A 16,318-nucleotide genomic window follows, 5' to 3' on the forward strand; every position below is an offset into this window, starting at 1 on the left:
ACCTTCACACTGCCCAGGTATCCACGTCCAGACACAATTGCCCTCCAGACTGTATCAGGTATGTTACTACATTTCATATAGGATTCTGGTATTAATAATTGAGAAACCTAAGGACTGTGTAGCCTTTGCATAATAAACTTCATTTGAGGCCCGTATACAAATATTTATCAATAAGTGTTTATTAAGCTAGCTAGCTGGCCTCTCTTCTCCAGCAGCAAGCAAAGCGACAGCAATCAAGAAGTCGCTGTGGTTATAGGCCCTGATAATATTATCTAAATTCGCGTCTTAAGCTTTTCACCTCCCACCAGCATCAGTTTGTGTGTGATCAGCGGTCCGTGAGGTGCCATCCCGAAGCGGTCCCAAAGCTCCCTCGTGGCTGACATCGCCGCTCGCTGACCACTCGGCCACCGCCTCCCCTAGTGAATGGATTGATTGATTGATTGATTGATAGTTTATTGTTGGTTGAGTGTGTTATTGTACCAGTTTTACAGTCCAATTCAGCAAGTTTGTAAGCTCCCCAACCAAACACAAAATACTATGAACATTCTTTGTATAATGTTGAAGGAAACTAGAATACCGTAACCATACAGGAAATATCTTTAGTGTCTAGTAGGTACTGAGTAGAGATAAGGGATCATTGTGGTGAATATAATTTGGTTTCGACGCTTACAATGACTGTGTTGGACTGTCGAACTGCCCCATTGTACCTAAAGATACATAGAGAGAAACGCATAAAGACGAAAAGCCCCTCGTGTCCTTTACGGGTCTGGCAAGCACGAGTCCAGTACATGATCAGACCAATGGTGAACTGCACTCTCTGTAACTTGACGCGTGTGTGTGTAGGCGCATAATGAACCTTGTGTGGCAGTGTATGACTCAATTTCCGGCAGTTATCGAATCAAAACGTCTTAGAACACACGTCTTGCACATCAACATTTGTCAAGGCTTAAATTTTTCGTCCAGGTTGTGTGAAAATTTCCATGGTAGTGTTATAGGCCTAGTGATAGTTTGGGATATAGTTATCGAATCAAAACGTCTGAAAACACACGTCTTGCACATCAATATTTGTCAAGGCTTAAATTTTTCGTTGAGGTTGTGTTAGAATTTTCCATGGTAGTGTTATAGGCCTAGTGATAGTTTGACAAGGCTTCTGCTGCACCATTAACGTGAAAAGATACTCATAAGAATCTCTTCCTCATCTCCTTTGTGGCCCTTGTAAACAGTTATTGTGAGGGACGAAAGCACTTTTTTTTTTTACAGCAGAGGAGACAGCTAGTGCAAGGGCGTAAAAAAGAAAAGAAAATGTAAAAAAAAAAAAAAAAAGGCCCGCTACATGCACACAGCCTTCACTAGAGCCACCACCACCACCGCAACAACAACAACAACAATTAACAACAACAACAACAACAACAACAATTAACAACAACAACAACAACAACAACAACAACAACAACAACAACAATTAACAACAACAACAAGAAGTCAAAATGGAGAAAAGTAAGTTCAAACCCGAGCTCATTTCTTGATAGTGGAGCGGATTAGTTTATCAAATCCACGCTTACTGCTTTATCTTGATGGAGTTAGTGAGTGACTGATAAGGTTTATTGTTACGGCTATACAGTTAGTGACAATATAAGTTCTTCTCTGTATGTCTGTGTCTTTAGAACCTTTATATCCCAAGTTTTGATCTTTCGAAGCATGCAGTAATAGCAACAGCATAAATGATAGTGCCTAGTAGTAGTAGTAGTAGTAGTTGTAGTAGTAGTATTTTTTTTTTTTTTTTTTACAACCGAGGATTCAGTTCAAGGGCACAAAAAAGGTAACAAATGCTAAAAAAAAAAAAAGTCCGATACTCACTGCTTCTAAAAAGAGTTAGAGTACTAGAAGTAGTAGTAGTAGTAGTAGTCGTAGTAGTAGTAGTAGTAGTAGTAGTAGTAGTAATAGAGCTCTTATCTACAACGTAACCACCCTTCAGGCTATAACCACCACCCCCACCTACAACAACAACAACAACAACAACAACAACAACAACAACAAAAGCGGAAGTTTCTGGAGGACGCCGTAGCAGCCGCCGCCAAGAGTTTCGCCACCAAGTTTCGTCGCCGCTTCGGGAAACTCGGAGGTCCCCGTTTCAGTGAATATTCCTTATATGATATGAAGGAATGTTGTGAAAATTCTATGCAGCGGAAAGTACGTGTGTGTGTGTGTGTGTGTGTGTGTGTGTGTGTGTGTGTGTGTGTGTGTTCTTGTCATTTATCTAATTTTCGTTTTTTTTAAATATTGATGGAGGTGGTTGTTTTCCTATGCTTCTTCTTTCTCTTCTAGGTTCATTTTTTCATTTTTTCTCATTGTTTTCATTTTTTTCTTCTTTTTTTTCTTTTTTCATTTTTTCTTTCAGTTTCTTTCCTCTCTACTTTCTTCCCTTTCCTTCTTTTCTTTCCATTTCCTTCCTCCCTTATTTCCTACTGTCCTTCCTCTCTTTTCCTTCTTAATTTATCACACTTTCCTTTCTACTTCATTTCCTCCTCTCCTTTTCTATTCTATTCTTTTATTTTTACATATTTTCTCATATCTTCTCCTTTCCTCCCCTTCTTCCCGAGTTCCTTCCTTTCTTATTTTCCTTTCCTCCTCTTCCTCAGCTTCTTCCCTTCCATTCTTTCTCATTCCTTCTCTTCATCTTGACCCCAAATCCCTGACCGGCATTCCTTTCTTCCATATTGCATCATCATTTATTTATTTCCCTTTCTTCCCATCTTCCTTAATTAAATAGTCCTTCGTTCCTTCCCTCTCTATTTGATTTCCTCCTCATCTTTCTCTTTTCTATTCGCTTTTGTACTTTATTATTTTTATTTAGATTAAGCCCAAAATGCTTTCTTTTCTTTCTTTTCCTTTCCTAATTCACTATTCTTGTATCTATCTCTCCATTCCTTCCTCCCTTCCTTCAGGTTAAGATCAAACGCCTGACCTGCTTTCCTCTCTTTCCTTCCATATTTCACTATTCTTATTTAGTTATCTCTTCCTTCCTCCCCTTTGCTCCATCCTTTCCTTTCTGTACCTTCCTTCCTTTGTTCGTCAGCTTTAAATCTGTCCTTCCTTCCACCCCATCAGGTTAAGCCCAAAATGCTGACCCTGTTCCTGCACGCTGAGGACACCGACCGCTCGCACCGTTTCTCCGCTGACGTGCTGTGTCGTAAACCCGTCGCCGACTTCCTCAACGCGCACTGCAAACTCTTCGGTTGGGAGCTGGCCGACGAGCACCAGAGTAAAGGGTACGTATGCGTGTTAATTATAGTTACAGTAAAACCAAGGTAAAGAGACCCCCTTTGGCTCTCGACTCAACTCGATACAATCTTCCAAACACATATCCCCTATTCTTCACAACACTCAGCTGTCACCTTCTTCTACCCTAAACATCCCGGTCTATCGTTAACCCAAAATCTTAACTGGAAATTTTACATCTCTTCTCTTGCTAAATCAGCTTCCTCGAGGTTGGGCGTTCTGTATCGTCTCCGCCGGTTCTTCTCCCCCGAACAGATGCTGTCCATATACAGGGGTCTTGTCCGTCCTCGTATATGGCGTATGCATCTCACGTGTGGGGGGGCTCCACACATACAGCCTTACTAGAAGAGGAGCGAAAGGCTCTTCGTCTCATCAACTCTCGTCCTTTTACTTGCAGTTTTCTATCTCCTAAATTCCGTCGCAGTGTTGTATCTCTATTTTCCATCGGTATTTTCACGCTGACTGCTCTTTTGAACTTGCTAACTGCATGCCTCCCCATCCCGCGGGACCGTTGCACTCCACTTTCTACTCTTGCTCATCCCCATACTGTCCAAACCCCTTACGCAAGAGTTAACCAGCATCTCCATTCTTTCATCCCCTCCATTGGTAAACTCTGGAACAGCCTTCCTTCATCTGCATTTCCTCCCGTCTATGACATCACCTCTTTCAAGAGGAATCAAGACACCTCTCCACCCAAAACTGACCTCTCTTTACTTTTATCTTTTACAGGAGCAGGCTTTTTTCTACTTTTTTTTTCTTTGTTGCCCTTGAGTTGCTTTCTTTCCTGTAAAAAAAAAAAAGTCATCTTATTTGTAACCTCATCCTTTCTTGTTGATACATTTTCTTTCAACTTTTATGCTTCTTTTCTTCTCCACGAGCTACAGGCAACCAATATCCCGTTTTCTTTCAGTGTCTGGCAGGCGGTCGCGCATCTGGTGACACCTACGGTTGCCAGAAGCATGAGCTACCTTCCCCTCGAGGAGCTGCCGGTGCTGGTGGTGCTAACGCGGAATTGGTATGGCTGGGAGGTGCTGGCAATAATCAGAGGTAGGCTGCCGGTCCTGGTGAAAAACAGTATGTATGTATGAATTACTTTCCATGTAGTTATTTTTCTTATTCCCTTTTTCTCATTCTCTTGATAATCCTGTTTGGCATCTATTTTCTTAATTTCTTATGTATGAATCACTTTCGATGTAGTTATTTTTCTTACTCTTTTCTGCTCATTCTCTTGATAATCCTCTCTGGCATGTTCTGTCTCTTTACTGTCATCTATTTTCTTAATTTCTTATGTATGAATCACTTTCGATGTAGTTATTTTTCTTACTCCTTTTCTTCTCATTCTCTTGATAATCCTCTCTGGCATGTTCTGTCTCTTCACTGTCATCATTTTTCTTAATTTCTTATGTATGAATTACGTCCATTGTATATTTATAGTTTCCTGGTGCTACTTCCACATATATCCTTAGTTGTATAATCACACTCTACTGCCTGGGGGTTGGGATGGCATGCTCCTCCCTTCTCCTTTGTTGTTTACTTGCAACTATCAACTATCAATCAATCAATCAATACTTTCGTGGTAGTTATTTTTCTTACTTCCTTTCTTCTCATTCTCTTGATAATCCTGTTTGGCTTGTTCTATCTCTTCACTGTCTTTTTTTTTAATTTCTTCCATCTACTGCGTTTGCTTATCTTCATTCATGTTGGTTAGTGTTCTTTCTCTTCACTGATATCTTTTCTTTTACTTTGTTCATATGTGTTTGCCTGTATCCCTCATAACCGTTTTAAAGTCTTCTTCGTCAGGACACCTCTCCTCCCGAAATTGACCTCTCTTTCGGCCACCTCTTTTGATTCTTTTTTGGAGGAGCAGCGAGTAGCGGGCTTTTTTATTGTTTTCATTTTTGGTGCCCTTGAGCTGTCTCCTTTGTTGTTAAAAAAAAAAAGGTGAAAGCTGGGAGTGTGATGGACTGCTTGAAACTGTTTGAAGTGGAAGCCATCACCCTTTATTTGTTTTCATCAGCTTGCTTTCCTCACCTATTTTACTTATATTACGTAACCATTTTTCTTCGTCAAACAAGGTGAAAGCTGGGAGTGTGATGGATTGCTTGAAACTGTTTGAAGTGGAGGCCATCATCCTCTATTTGTTTTCATCAACTTGCTTTCCTCACCTATTTTACTTATATTACGTAACCATTTTTCTTCGTCAAACAAGGTGAAAGCTGGGAGTGTGCTGGATTGCTTGAAACTGTTTGAAGTGGAAGCCATCATCCTTTTTTTGTTTTTATCAGTTTGCTTTCCTCACCTATTTTACTTATATTACGTAACCATTTTTCTTCGTCAAACAAGGTGAAAGCTGGGAGTGTGCTGGATTGCTTGAAACTGTTTGAAGTGGAGGCCATCATCCTTTAATTGTTTTCATCAGTTTAATTGCTTTCCTCACCTATTTTACTTATATTACGTAACAATTTTTCTCCGTCAAACAAGGTAACAGGCGGAGGACTAACATAATAATCTGTTTACTTGTGATTTTCCTTTATCAATTTTGTTTCCATGTCTGCGTCTTTCATTTATCACAATATCATGTATCCATTTTCTTATTTTCTTCAACAAACAATTAAGGTGACAGCCGGCCAAGTGACATAACAATACTTTTTACGTGACTTTTCCTTAATTTCCTTTGTTGTTTCCATGTTTTTTTTACAATAAAGGAGACAGCTCAAGGGCACAAAAAAAGGAAACAATAACAAAAAAAAAAAAAAAAAGCCCGCTACTCGCTGCTCCTAAAAAAAAGAATCAAAAGAGGTGGCCGAAAGAGGGGTCAATTTCGGGAGGAGAGGTGTCCTGATACCCTCCTCTTGAAAGAGTTTAAGTCGTAGGCAGGAGGAAATACACATGAAGGAAGATTGTTCCAGAGTTTACCAGCGTGAGGGATGAAAGAGTGAAGATGCTGGTTAACTCTTGCATAAGGGGTTTGGACAGTATAGGGATGAGCATGAGTAGAAAGTCGTGTGCAGCGGGGCCGCGGGAGGAGGGAGGCATGCAGTTAGCAAGTTCAGAGGAGCAGTCAGCGTGAAAATGCTTCTCTGATCTATAATTTCCAGTATCTATGTTCTTTTTTCTTCCGCAAACAAGGTGACTGCCGAGAGAGTGAGGTAATGGACTGTTTACACGTGACCAAGAGGTTGTTTGAGGCGCAGGAGGCCATCAATGAACAGAGGGTGGAGGAGAGACAGGCGAGGGGAGAACTGAACCAATTGGACATGAGGCTGATGCAAATTGGAGCCACGACGCGCTTCAAGGGAGGGGCCGATCGGGTGTGGAGTTGCCCTCTTAGTCTGGAGCGTGAACATGAACAAGTAAGATTGAAGTTAACCCGGTAGCAGCGAGGTGTTTCATTTTGCGGGCGTACCAGCAACCAGCGCAGGCCAAATTTTGCCCCCAAAAAAAAGAAAAGCAAATGCTGATGACAAATGCGTTGATATATATTATGAAATGTTTTTCGTGAGTGATGATTTTTTCTCATTTTTTTCGTTTAGAGGAGCCTTAAGAAACATGATCCCCGCAGCTACCAGGTTAAAGTTCATTAGTTGATTGTTATTTTTCTCAATAGAAGTATCAATATGTTCTAATTTTTTTTCATCCAGTTTTTCAAAAATATATATATATAGTCTTCTAATGTACTCTTTTTCTGGCTTCATGTTTTATTTTAGTTTATGTTCACAAACTAAGGCAACTGTTATCCCGTCTTTCAGGATGCACTGTGGACAGAGATTCACGAGAAGAAGGAGGAGGAGAGTAAGAAAGAAAGGGAATGGGGCAAGGTGAGTGTATGTTGGGTGTGAAACTTAAATTTCCCGTATTCTTAAACATTTCTGCGCTCAAGTACACATATTTGACAAGGCTTTCCTAGGATATGTGGGTATTTGCAGGGGTACTTTTATGACCCTGGTGGTAGTTTGACCCTTATTCTGTACCATGAACCTAAAAAAAGACTTATTAGAACCAGACTGATTTTCCTTTTGGCCTCTAGAAATTGTTGATGTGAGAGCCGGAAGCGTCTGAAAATGCCGGCTTAAGGCCCAGAGAATATTTCAGGATTCACACCCACACACATTTGGCAAGGCTTTCGTAGAGGCCGTGGGTATTGCCATGGGTAAGAAGAAGAATGGGGCGAGGTGAGTGTATGCTGAGTGTGAAACTAAGGGCTGCATTATTAAACATTTCGACACCCAAGCACACACATTTGGCATGGCTTTCGTAAGAGTTGTGAGGCTTTCTAGGGGTAGTTTTTATTACCCTCGTAGGAGTTTGACAAGGTTTTTTGACCCTCGTAGGAGTTTGACAAGGTTTTTTGACCCTCGTAGGAGTTTGACAAGGTTTTTTGACCCTCGTAGGAGTTTGACAAGGTTTTTTGACCCTCGTAGGAGTTTGACAAGGTTTTTTGACCCTCTACGTAGGGGTTTGACAAGGTTTCTGTACGATGGGCTCAAAAAAATACTCATGATAACGCATTTTAGCTCTTTTTTTGGGCTGTAGAAGTAATTGAAGTGGGAAGCAGTAGCGTTTAAGAATACCACTATAAGGCCCAGAGAATATTTCGGAGCTCACACGCACATTTGGCAAGGCTTTCGTAGAGGCTGTGGGTATTGCCATAGGTAATTTTATGAGTCTAATGGATGTCAAAAACACTTATGAGAACCCAACTAATCTCCTTTGCGACCTTTGGATATAGTTATTGTGAGAGGCGAGACTACACACCATATTAACCCGGTAGCTGCGGGGATCATGTTTCTTAATGGTCCCTCTAAGTGAGAAAAATGAGAAAAAATCATCACTCACACAAACCACTTCATAATATATATCAACGCATTTGTGATCAGTTTAGGCATCATCTATTTTTAGGGGTTTATATCATGGGAAAAATTTGGCCCGTCGCTGCTACACGGTAAAGCCACAAATTTGGCCCGTCGCTGCTACACGGTAAAGCCACAAATTTGGCCCGTCGCTGCTACACGGTAAAGCCACAAATTTGGCCCGTCGCTGCTACCGGGTTAATATCCACATCAGGTGTTTTGGACAGGCGGATGGATGAATGGATGAGTGAATGAATGTTTCCTGCTAAGCAATGATCAACACTGTGAGTCAGCCAACCTTTGACCTCTACAGAAGGTCGGCAGTGCAGTGCTGAGCGGGGTAGAGGAAGCCATCACCCAAGCGCTGGCCTCGGGGGAAGGCGATTTGAAGGTGTGTGTGACGACGCCTTACAACAAACTGCAGACCCATAGCCTCCTGACCCTCGCTGCTCTAAAGGGACACGTCCACCTGCTGGCCCTCCTGTTGGATGCCGGCCTCAGCGTGGAGGGCCATGGCACCAGCAGTTGGACCCCGCTGATGGTGGCTGCCAAGGAGGGCCACTCGGATATGGTGAAGGCCCTGCTAGACCGTGGTGCCAAGATACATGCCAGGAATGATGAAGGTAATTAAGGGGCTATTACACTGGGCAAATTTTCCGTGGATCTTCAGTCAAACCACGATTTCCGCTGGCGTGGTTCTCATATTTCCGTGGTTTTCTGACGTGTCCACGATCTTCCAAGGCTGATTTCACTGAAGGACGACGGTATTACTCACCATCATCATCAGCAGCAATAACAAGAAACAACTGAGAACCACGACAGCGGAAATCGTGGTTTGACTGAAGATCCACGGAAGATTTGCCCAGTGTGATAGCCCCATTCAGTCAAACCACGATTTCCGCTGGCGTGGTTCTCATTTGTTTCTTGTTATTGCTGCTACTGATGATGGTGGTAATACCGTCGTCCTTCAGTGAAATCTACCGTAGCTTTGGAAGATCGTGGACACGTCAGAAAACCACGGAAATATGAGAACCACGCCAGCGGAAATCGTGGTTTGACTGAAGACCCACGGAAAATTTGCCCAGTGTAATAGCCCCTTTAATAAAAGTTTACGCATATGAGAGACAGAGTGAGAGACAGAGAGAGATAATAATTCACTGCTATGTATGTTTCGCAGGCCAGACAGCACTCCATCTTGCCTGCCAGGGTGGAAATGGGAGATGCGTCGTATTACTTATGGAAGGCACCCCAGTCGACGTCACAGACAATGAAGGCCGAACCCCAGTCCACGCCGCAAGCCTCGAGGGACATTATGCCTTGGTGAAAAAGCTCGGAGAGAAAGGGTGGAGCCTCAACGTGAAAGACAATGAAGGGAACTCACCTCTCCACGCGGCTGCTTGGGGTGGCAACAAGGAGCTGGTGCAGTATTTAGCGAAGGTGGATCCGAGTTTAAAGGTGAAGAATGAGATGGATATGACGCCCCAGGATCTGGCAGTGGCGCGCGGGAACCATGAGGTGGAGGAGTGGATCGTGAAGCAGCAGAGGAGAGTCCATCGCCCCAGCTCCCTGCAAGCCACCCTAGAGCTGATTGTGAGTTATTTTGGCTCTTCTTATGTTTAATTGGGGTTGTTTTCATTCTGGTTTCCTTTCATTTTAGTTCTTCAGTGAGGTACGTAATAGAGGTTCTTTCTCATCCTCCTCTTCGTGTTTTTTCCCTACAGAGACTGAGGTTCACCTTTCATCATCGTAGTTTTCCTCTTCCCTTCTTTATTTTTTTCTACTTCATCTTTTTCTTCTTTCGTTACCTTACTTTTCTTTCATTCTAGTTCTTCAGTGAGGTAATAAAAGTTCTTTCTCATCCTCCTCTTCGTTTCCTTCCCTACAGAGGCAGCAAAAAATAATCGACGAGAAAATATTTGAGCAGTACAGGATGGCGTATTTTGGGCATGACGTGAAAAGGATGAAAGACCTTTTGGAGGCGAACGACCCTCACCTGGTGGACAGCGAGGGCAGAACTATCTTTCACATCGTGGCCGTGAATGATATCGATAACCTCTTCCTCCGGCAGCTCCTCGGAACACATGTACACCCGCACACACAAACATACGACGGAAAAACACCTCTCGACTTAGTTCAAGACCTACTGAAACACCCCAATCGGCTACGGAGTATGTGTGTGTGTGTGTGTGTGTGTGTGTGGAGAGTAAAGAAAGGGACATTAGGAAGAGGGAAGGGAAGAAGGGGAAAAAGTAGAGAAGTTAAGGATAAAAATATAGGAAGTGGTGTGTGTGTGTGTGTGTGTGTGTGTGTGTGTGTGTGTGTGTGTGTGTGTGTGTGTGTGTGTCAGGAGAGTAAAGAAAGGGACATTAGGAAGAGGGAAGGGAAGAAGGGGAAAAAGTAGAGAAGTTAAGGATAAAAATAGGAAAAGGTGTGTGTGTGTATGTGTGTAATTTCCAAAGAACACCTCCATTTCCCAACCCCATTCTTTCCCGGCCAATGTTAGGCTTGTAACTCTAAATTTTCTTAACCATGAACCTCCTTATCTATCCTTCTGTGCAAAACAAGTGATGCAATATTCCAATTTCTTTGCCCCTCTTCACATAACATTCCCCCACACCTCCTTTGACCTCTATTCAGGAGCAGTAAGTAGCGGGCTTTTTTTTATATATTTTTTTCTTTACGCCCCTGAACTGTCTCCTTAGCTGTAAAAAAAAAAAAAAAAATCTCCCGAAACAGATTTCTCTTTTTGGCAACTCTACTCTATTTAGGAGCAGTAGGTAGCGGGCTTTTTTTTCATATTGTTTTCTTTTTTTACGTCTCCTCTGCTGTAAAAAAAAAAAAAAAAAATCCATGTCTCTACTCGTCTTTAATGTCTCTTCACACTAATTTCTGAACTTTTATCTACCTCTCTTCCCCTCTTTTATCTTGCCTGACTGAACACAACATTCTCCTGCCCTTTTCTACCTACCTTCCCTTCTTCACCTTCCTCTTCTAATCTATCGTATTTGACGGCTTATAAGACTCACCCCAATTTCGGCAGGCATTTGAAAAGAAAATATATAATAAGCGGGTTTGAACCATGAGTGTCAGATGAAGATTTTTCGTCCGACATTCGCATACCTGTCAAGCTACTGTGCGTCTTGCCGTAAGATTTTGCGTTAGAGACCATACGTTTGTGTATAAAAAACTAAGACTTTACACTTATGCATTCGCAGCCCTCTCCACTATCAGGTCATTATTAAAGTTTCACATGTATTCAGGTCCTTATCAAATCAGAATACTTTACATTTCAAACCCTTGATATTTGCTGGGACCTACCAGAATTGGTCCTTCTTAGAGACCCGAGGGTACTGCATTGAGATGTAAACAAACATGGCGGAGACAGCGGCATTCAGAGGGGTAACGGGTCTAAAGTTTGTGCATCATATTTCTTTGTTATTATTCTACATCACAAGTCTAGTTGTTGCAATGTTCCAGTACATTTTTAAAACATAAGGAAGTGTGAAATTTCAAACTTGAATATGCTGCAATGTTTGTTGAAATGTATGTAAAGTAAGAATGTTCCTTTTTTGTCTACTTCTCTTCCCCTCTTCATCTTTCCACCCTTCACACCATTCTCCCCTTTTTTTCATCTTCCCCTTCACATCACATTTTCACCCTCTTTATCTGCTTCCCTTCTTTACATCTCCTCACACATTTTTTTTACTATTCATTCTGTTTACATTCTCTCACCCTCTTTATCTGTCTCTCTCTTCAAGCCAGATTCCCCTCCCTATCCACCTCTCTTCCCTTCTTTAACTCCCTTCTTCAGTGTAAAATTAAGTTGGCAACACTGACCAAACAAAGACTGAAACCACACCTTCATCTCCACTTAATCAACAGGTGGAAAAGAAGATACTGAGAGGTCGCTTGCCATCCTGGAAAGTCACAGGTGTCGCCAGGTAAGAAAACAACTCCCGTCACCAGTAATTTGTTAGGAAAGTAAATGAGTAAGTTAACAGGTATTAGAAGTAACACCTGTCCCAAAGGCGTTAGTAAAGCAGTTTCCGGTTCTCCACTACAAATAGGTCAGTCAGTTAGGCAATCAGCTAGCAAGTCAGGTAGTCAGTTAGCTAGTAGAGTGATGGCCCATGCTCTCCGAAGTTCATGGAAAATGGGAAATCTCAACACACAGAAATTAATCAACGTACGAATGGGGAGCCGTGTAGTGCAGCGAGTTGCCTGATGGGCGAGCCTCCAATAACTCACTCTGCAAGGGGGGTACCTCTTTGGCCGACTGGTTAAGGAGTGGCTCTCCCGTCTCGCTGGTCGCGGGTTCGATCCCCGGCGCCGGCAAAACCTTTCCTTGTCTGGATTAATTTCTCAAGTGTTTCGCAACACGCAGTGGTCGTGTGGGAGTGTAGTAAAGACAAAATTCTGGCGTTTCACAAGCTCATGTAGTAAGTCTTCTCCCTTTACAGGAAGAAGGATCCCCGGAGAAGCTTTACCAGGAGCTCCTCAGCATCATCAGTCGAGGGGATGACTGGAAGGCTGTTTCCAGGCTGCTGTGTGCCGGAGTGCCCCTGGAGTTGGCTGGGGACCTCCCTGGGTCGGCCCTGCAGCAGGCCATCACCAGCGACAGACCCCGCATCACTACTCTTCTCCTGGCATGTGGCGCCCCCCTCACTCACAGCTCCCAGGGCCTTAACCTCCTGCAGCAGGCGTGGTACTCCCCCAACACCACCAGCAGGGTCCACAGCGCCATCCTGACGGTGGGTTGGGGAGGGGCTGGACAGGGACTCAGGTTGCTGTTGCTGTTGTTGACTCTGGGTTAATGTGGTCTACTTTCTTGTAGTGGTGTTACACTGGTATTTACTCTCTCTCAGGCATTCTCGCGCCAGCTCAAGAGAGAGAGGAAACGGCTGCCCCACGGCGCTACCAAGGGCCTGCGTAAAGACTTGGCTCAAGTGACGGAGGCCATGGACGGGCAAGAGCCATGGGCCGGCTGGCCTGAACAACGCTCCATGGCCACCTTGACGACCTACATGACTGCCGCTGCCCGGGCCAACTGTCCCCTCGTGGTCAGCTTCCTGCGGTGGGCCGGTGCCTGGCCCTTCTTCAGTGTGGGCAGCAGCGGTGCCACACCCTTGCACGCCGCCATCAAGGCCGGCAACGTCACCCTGGTGGAGGCCATGGTGCGGGACCTAGGCGCCTCCCTCTACACCCCTGACACCAAGGGCAAACTCCCCCGGGACATGGAGCAGCTGCCCTCAGGCCTCCGCGCACAGCTGGAGGAGGTGAGGTCGGCGTGGTTGAGTGGGGGCGGGGTGGGGGGGTGCATATGGGGGCAGCTACACTTGACGGTTTATCATGCCAGACTTTACCCCCCTCCCCCAAGATGCTGGCAACAAAGGTTAAACTGTCCCCCCTAACAGCTGATGTACCGGCGGGAGCGTGGCCGCCTGGAGGCCCTGGAGGAGAGGCAGAAGGACGAAAGCGAGAAGAAGAAGGTGGCAGAGGTGGTGGCTCTGCAGGAGACCCTCTTCATGCGGTACAAGGCGGGGCACCTGGCTGCAGCAGGGGAGGTGGCTGAGGCGGTGGGGGTGCAGGCCATGCTGGTGGCCTGCCGCAATGGCCTGCTGCAGATGCTGCACTTGCTGCTGGCGGTGGGGGGGCTGCCCCCCGACACTGTGCTGGACGCTGTGTGTGGCACCACCGCTTTGCACGAGGCCGCCGCCCACGGCAAGTCTGGCTCCGTGGCTCACCTCCTCCGTGCCCTGCAGGCCGCTGCTGCTGCCAATGCAAGTAAGGTGGCCGCCATTGCCACTGCTGCCGCCGCCACCAGTGTGAGGCCCCGGCATCTGGACAGGTACAGTCCACTGCAGCCAGACAGGTACGGCCACACGGCCCTACACCTGGCAGCCATGTTTGGCCACGGCCACACGCTGGAGCTGCTGCAGCACAGCGTGGGGGAGGACCCCCCCTGCAGAGCCGGCACCACGGCCCGGGAGGTGCAGAACAACTTTGTGGGGTACCTGCGGCGCTACCTGCGCTACGACGACTCCCTGCAGCAGGTGGCCTCCCCCCCAGTCCAGTGGGAGGCCCAAGATACCCTGAAGCGGCTGCTGCATGGCGTGGACCTGCGCAGGCTGCCTAGCAATGCACGGCGCGCCAATGTGGACTTCAGCGACGAGGCGGGCGAGGCGGCGCGAGTGCGGCGGGCGGTGCTGCGGGCGGCGGGCCTCGTGGTGGGTGGGGCGGCGTACATGCCGGGGCGGCGGGTCAGGCTGCGGCTGGTGGGAAGCAGCAGGGACGGCTCCAAGCTGTTTGCCCCGGATGAATTTGACATCAACGTGGTGGTGGCGGCGCGGGGCTGCGTGAAGGTGACGGTGCAGGAGGCAGACCCACTACGGGGCCACCCCTGCCTGCTGGAGGTGGAGACGGAGGCGCCGGAGCTCCAGGGGCTGGGGCTGGCGGAGGGGCTGCAGCAGGCTGTGGGCCGGGCCCTGGCAAGCGCCGTGCTGGATGAGCCAAGGCTGAGCGTGGTGCCGCCCGGCCTCACCCCCACCCAGGTGGGCGTGGCGCTGAGCCTGGCCTGGCAGGGGGAGCAGTACCCCCTGCTGCTGGTGGGCGTGGACCTGGTGCCGGTGCTGGAGGTGGACTGGCACCAGGACATAGAGCGGCCGTCCCTCACCCCCCCGGGCACCGCCGCCATGCACCTCAGCGCCGCCAGGGACGGCTCGTGGCGCTGCAGCTTCGCCCAGCTGGAGGCGGAGGTGCTGGCCGGCATGGCCCCTGGGCAGCGGCTCGTGCAGCTGTGTGCCAAGCTTCTGCTGGCCAGCCTCAAGGCGGAGCGCTGGATGCCACGGCGTGTCAAGGCGCTCAGCACCTGGTGGAGCGGCCGGGCCTGGACGGTGCCCGTGCCTGGCGGCTTCTGCCTCAAGAGCTGCATCTTCCGCCTGCTGGAGAGGTGGCGGGCGGACGGCTGCCTCTGGGGAGAAGACGACGCCATGCTGGGGGTGATGGATGTGCTGGAGGAAATGTGCCAAGACAGGGCGACAGGCACGCTGGGGCAGATCAAGGCCTACTTTGGGGGGGACTTTGAGAAGGCCAAGGACTCGCCCAACGCCCTCCTCATCCTGCAGCACCTCCAGCGTGCTGCCACACCACACAAGCGCTCACTCCTGGGCCTCAGCACCCTCAAGCGCTGGTGGTGGCGGTGGATGGCTGGGGTGTGGCGGGGGCTGCAGCGGTGGCGGGCCAGGACATGGCATGGGGTGCAGCAGCTGTGGCTGAGAGAGCTGCCACCACCGCCACCACCACATTGACACCCTCCTCCCTGCTGGCTGAGTGTTGGTCGTGGCTTTAACGACTCACTGTACTTGTGGTGTCTGCTACCCCCCCCCCCCCCTTTAACATTCATGGGGGGAAGGCCTTCATACAACCATCTTGTACTGGCCTCTCAAAATGGCCAAAAAAATACCCAAAGATGCAAAAACATACTGGAAAGTGCAAGAAAATGACGAAAAACACCAAAACTTGCCTTAGAAATTCCAAAAGGTGCCAGAGAACAAAAAGTCAGAAAATATATTTTCACTGAATGACTTACTGACCGGATGACTGACTGAGTATCAGAAACTCTACTTAAGTAAGGAAAAAGAAAAGATTCTGACTTATTTCTTGACTGAACCACTGACTAACCGACTGATTGAATGCTTAACTGACTGACCAACTGACTGCCTGGCTTGGAATGGTCTTTGGTGGTACAGAACCTATTTATTTGACTTTATCCTAAAAAAAAAAAAAATAAATAAAAATAAAAAAATAAATACAATTAAGAGGCCAAATTAGCTGAATACTGTAAAGTTTTCAGAAAGGATAAATGTGCTTAAACTGAATAACACTGAATGTTTTGTTGGTCATAATTTCATTCCATCCTGTGTTAACATGAATCGAATGATATTAAATGCTAAAACAAAAGAAAAAAAGTGTTAACCCTGTAGCAGCGACAGGCCAAATTTGCGGCTTTACCGTGTAGTAGCAACAGGCCAAATTTAAGGCTTTACCATGTAGCAGCGACAGGCCAAATTTGCGGCTTTACCGTGTAGTAGCAACAGGCCAAATTTAAGGCTTTACCATGTAGCAGCGACAGGGCAAATTTGTGGCTTTACCGTGTAGTAGCAACGGGCCAAATTTAAGGCTTTACCATG

General features: G+C 46.5%; 1 protein-coding gene across 1 annotated transcript; it reads left to right on the plus strand.

The window, feature by feature from the left end:
• The first annotated feature begins 864 nt into the window (after window positions 1–864).
• On the plus strand, window positions 865–16,097 carry LOC126981876 (uncharacterized). Its single transcript, XM_050833470.1, has 13 exons — window positions 865–1,497; window positions 1,976–2,190; window positions 3,109–3,269; window positions 4,190–4,326; window positions 6,409–6,632; window positions 7,029–7,097; window positions 8,443–8,752; window positions 9,307–9,719; window positions 10,015–10,297; window positions 12,012–12,070; window positions 12,590–12,880; window positions 12,995–13,405; window positions 13,544–16,097. Exons 1-13 carry the CDS (start codon window positions 1,488–1,490, stop codon window positions 15,434–15,436), a joined length of 4,476 nt encoding a protein of 1,491 aa, XP_050689427.1. The 5' UTR covers window positions 865–1,487; the 3' UTR covers window positions 15,437–16,097.
• Window positions 16,098–16,318: the final 221 nt, after the last annotated feature.

Source organism: Eriocheir sinensis, chromosome 49, assembly GCF_024679095.1.
Source record: "Eriocheir sinensis breed Jianghai 21 chromosome 49, ASM2467909v1, whole genome shotgun sequence".
In the NCBI taxonomy this organism is placed as follows: domain Eukaryota; kingdom Metazoa; phylum Arthropoda; class Malacostraca; order Decapoda; family Varunidae; genus Eriocheir; species Eriocheir sinensis.

Excerpts from the sequence above, each read along its gene's own strand:
- LOC126981876 (XM_050833470.1), top strand. Across the intron at positions 2,191-3,108 it reads AAAATTCTATGCAGCGGAAA|GTTAAGCCCAAAATGCTGAC; the intron begins GTACGTGTGTGT and ends CCACCCCATCAG. Across the intron at positions 12,071-12,589 it reads AAAGTCACAGGTGTCGCCAG|GAAGAAGGATCCCCGGAGAA; the intron begins GTAAGAAAACAA and ends CTCCCTTTACAG.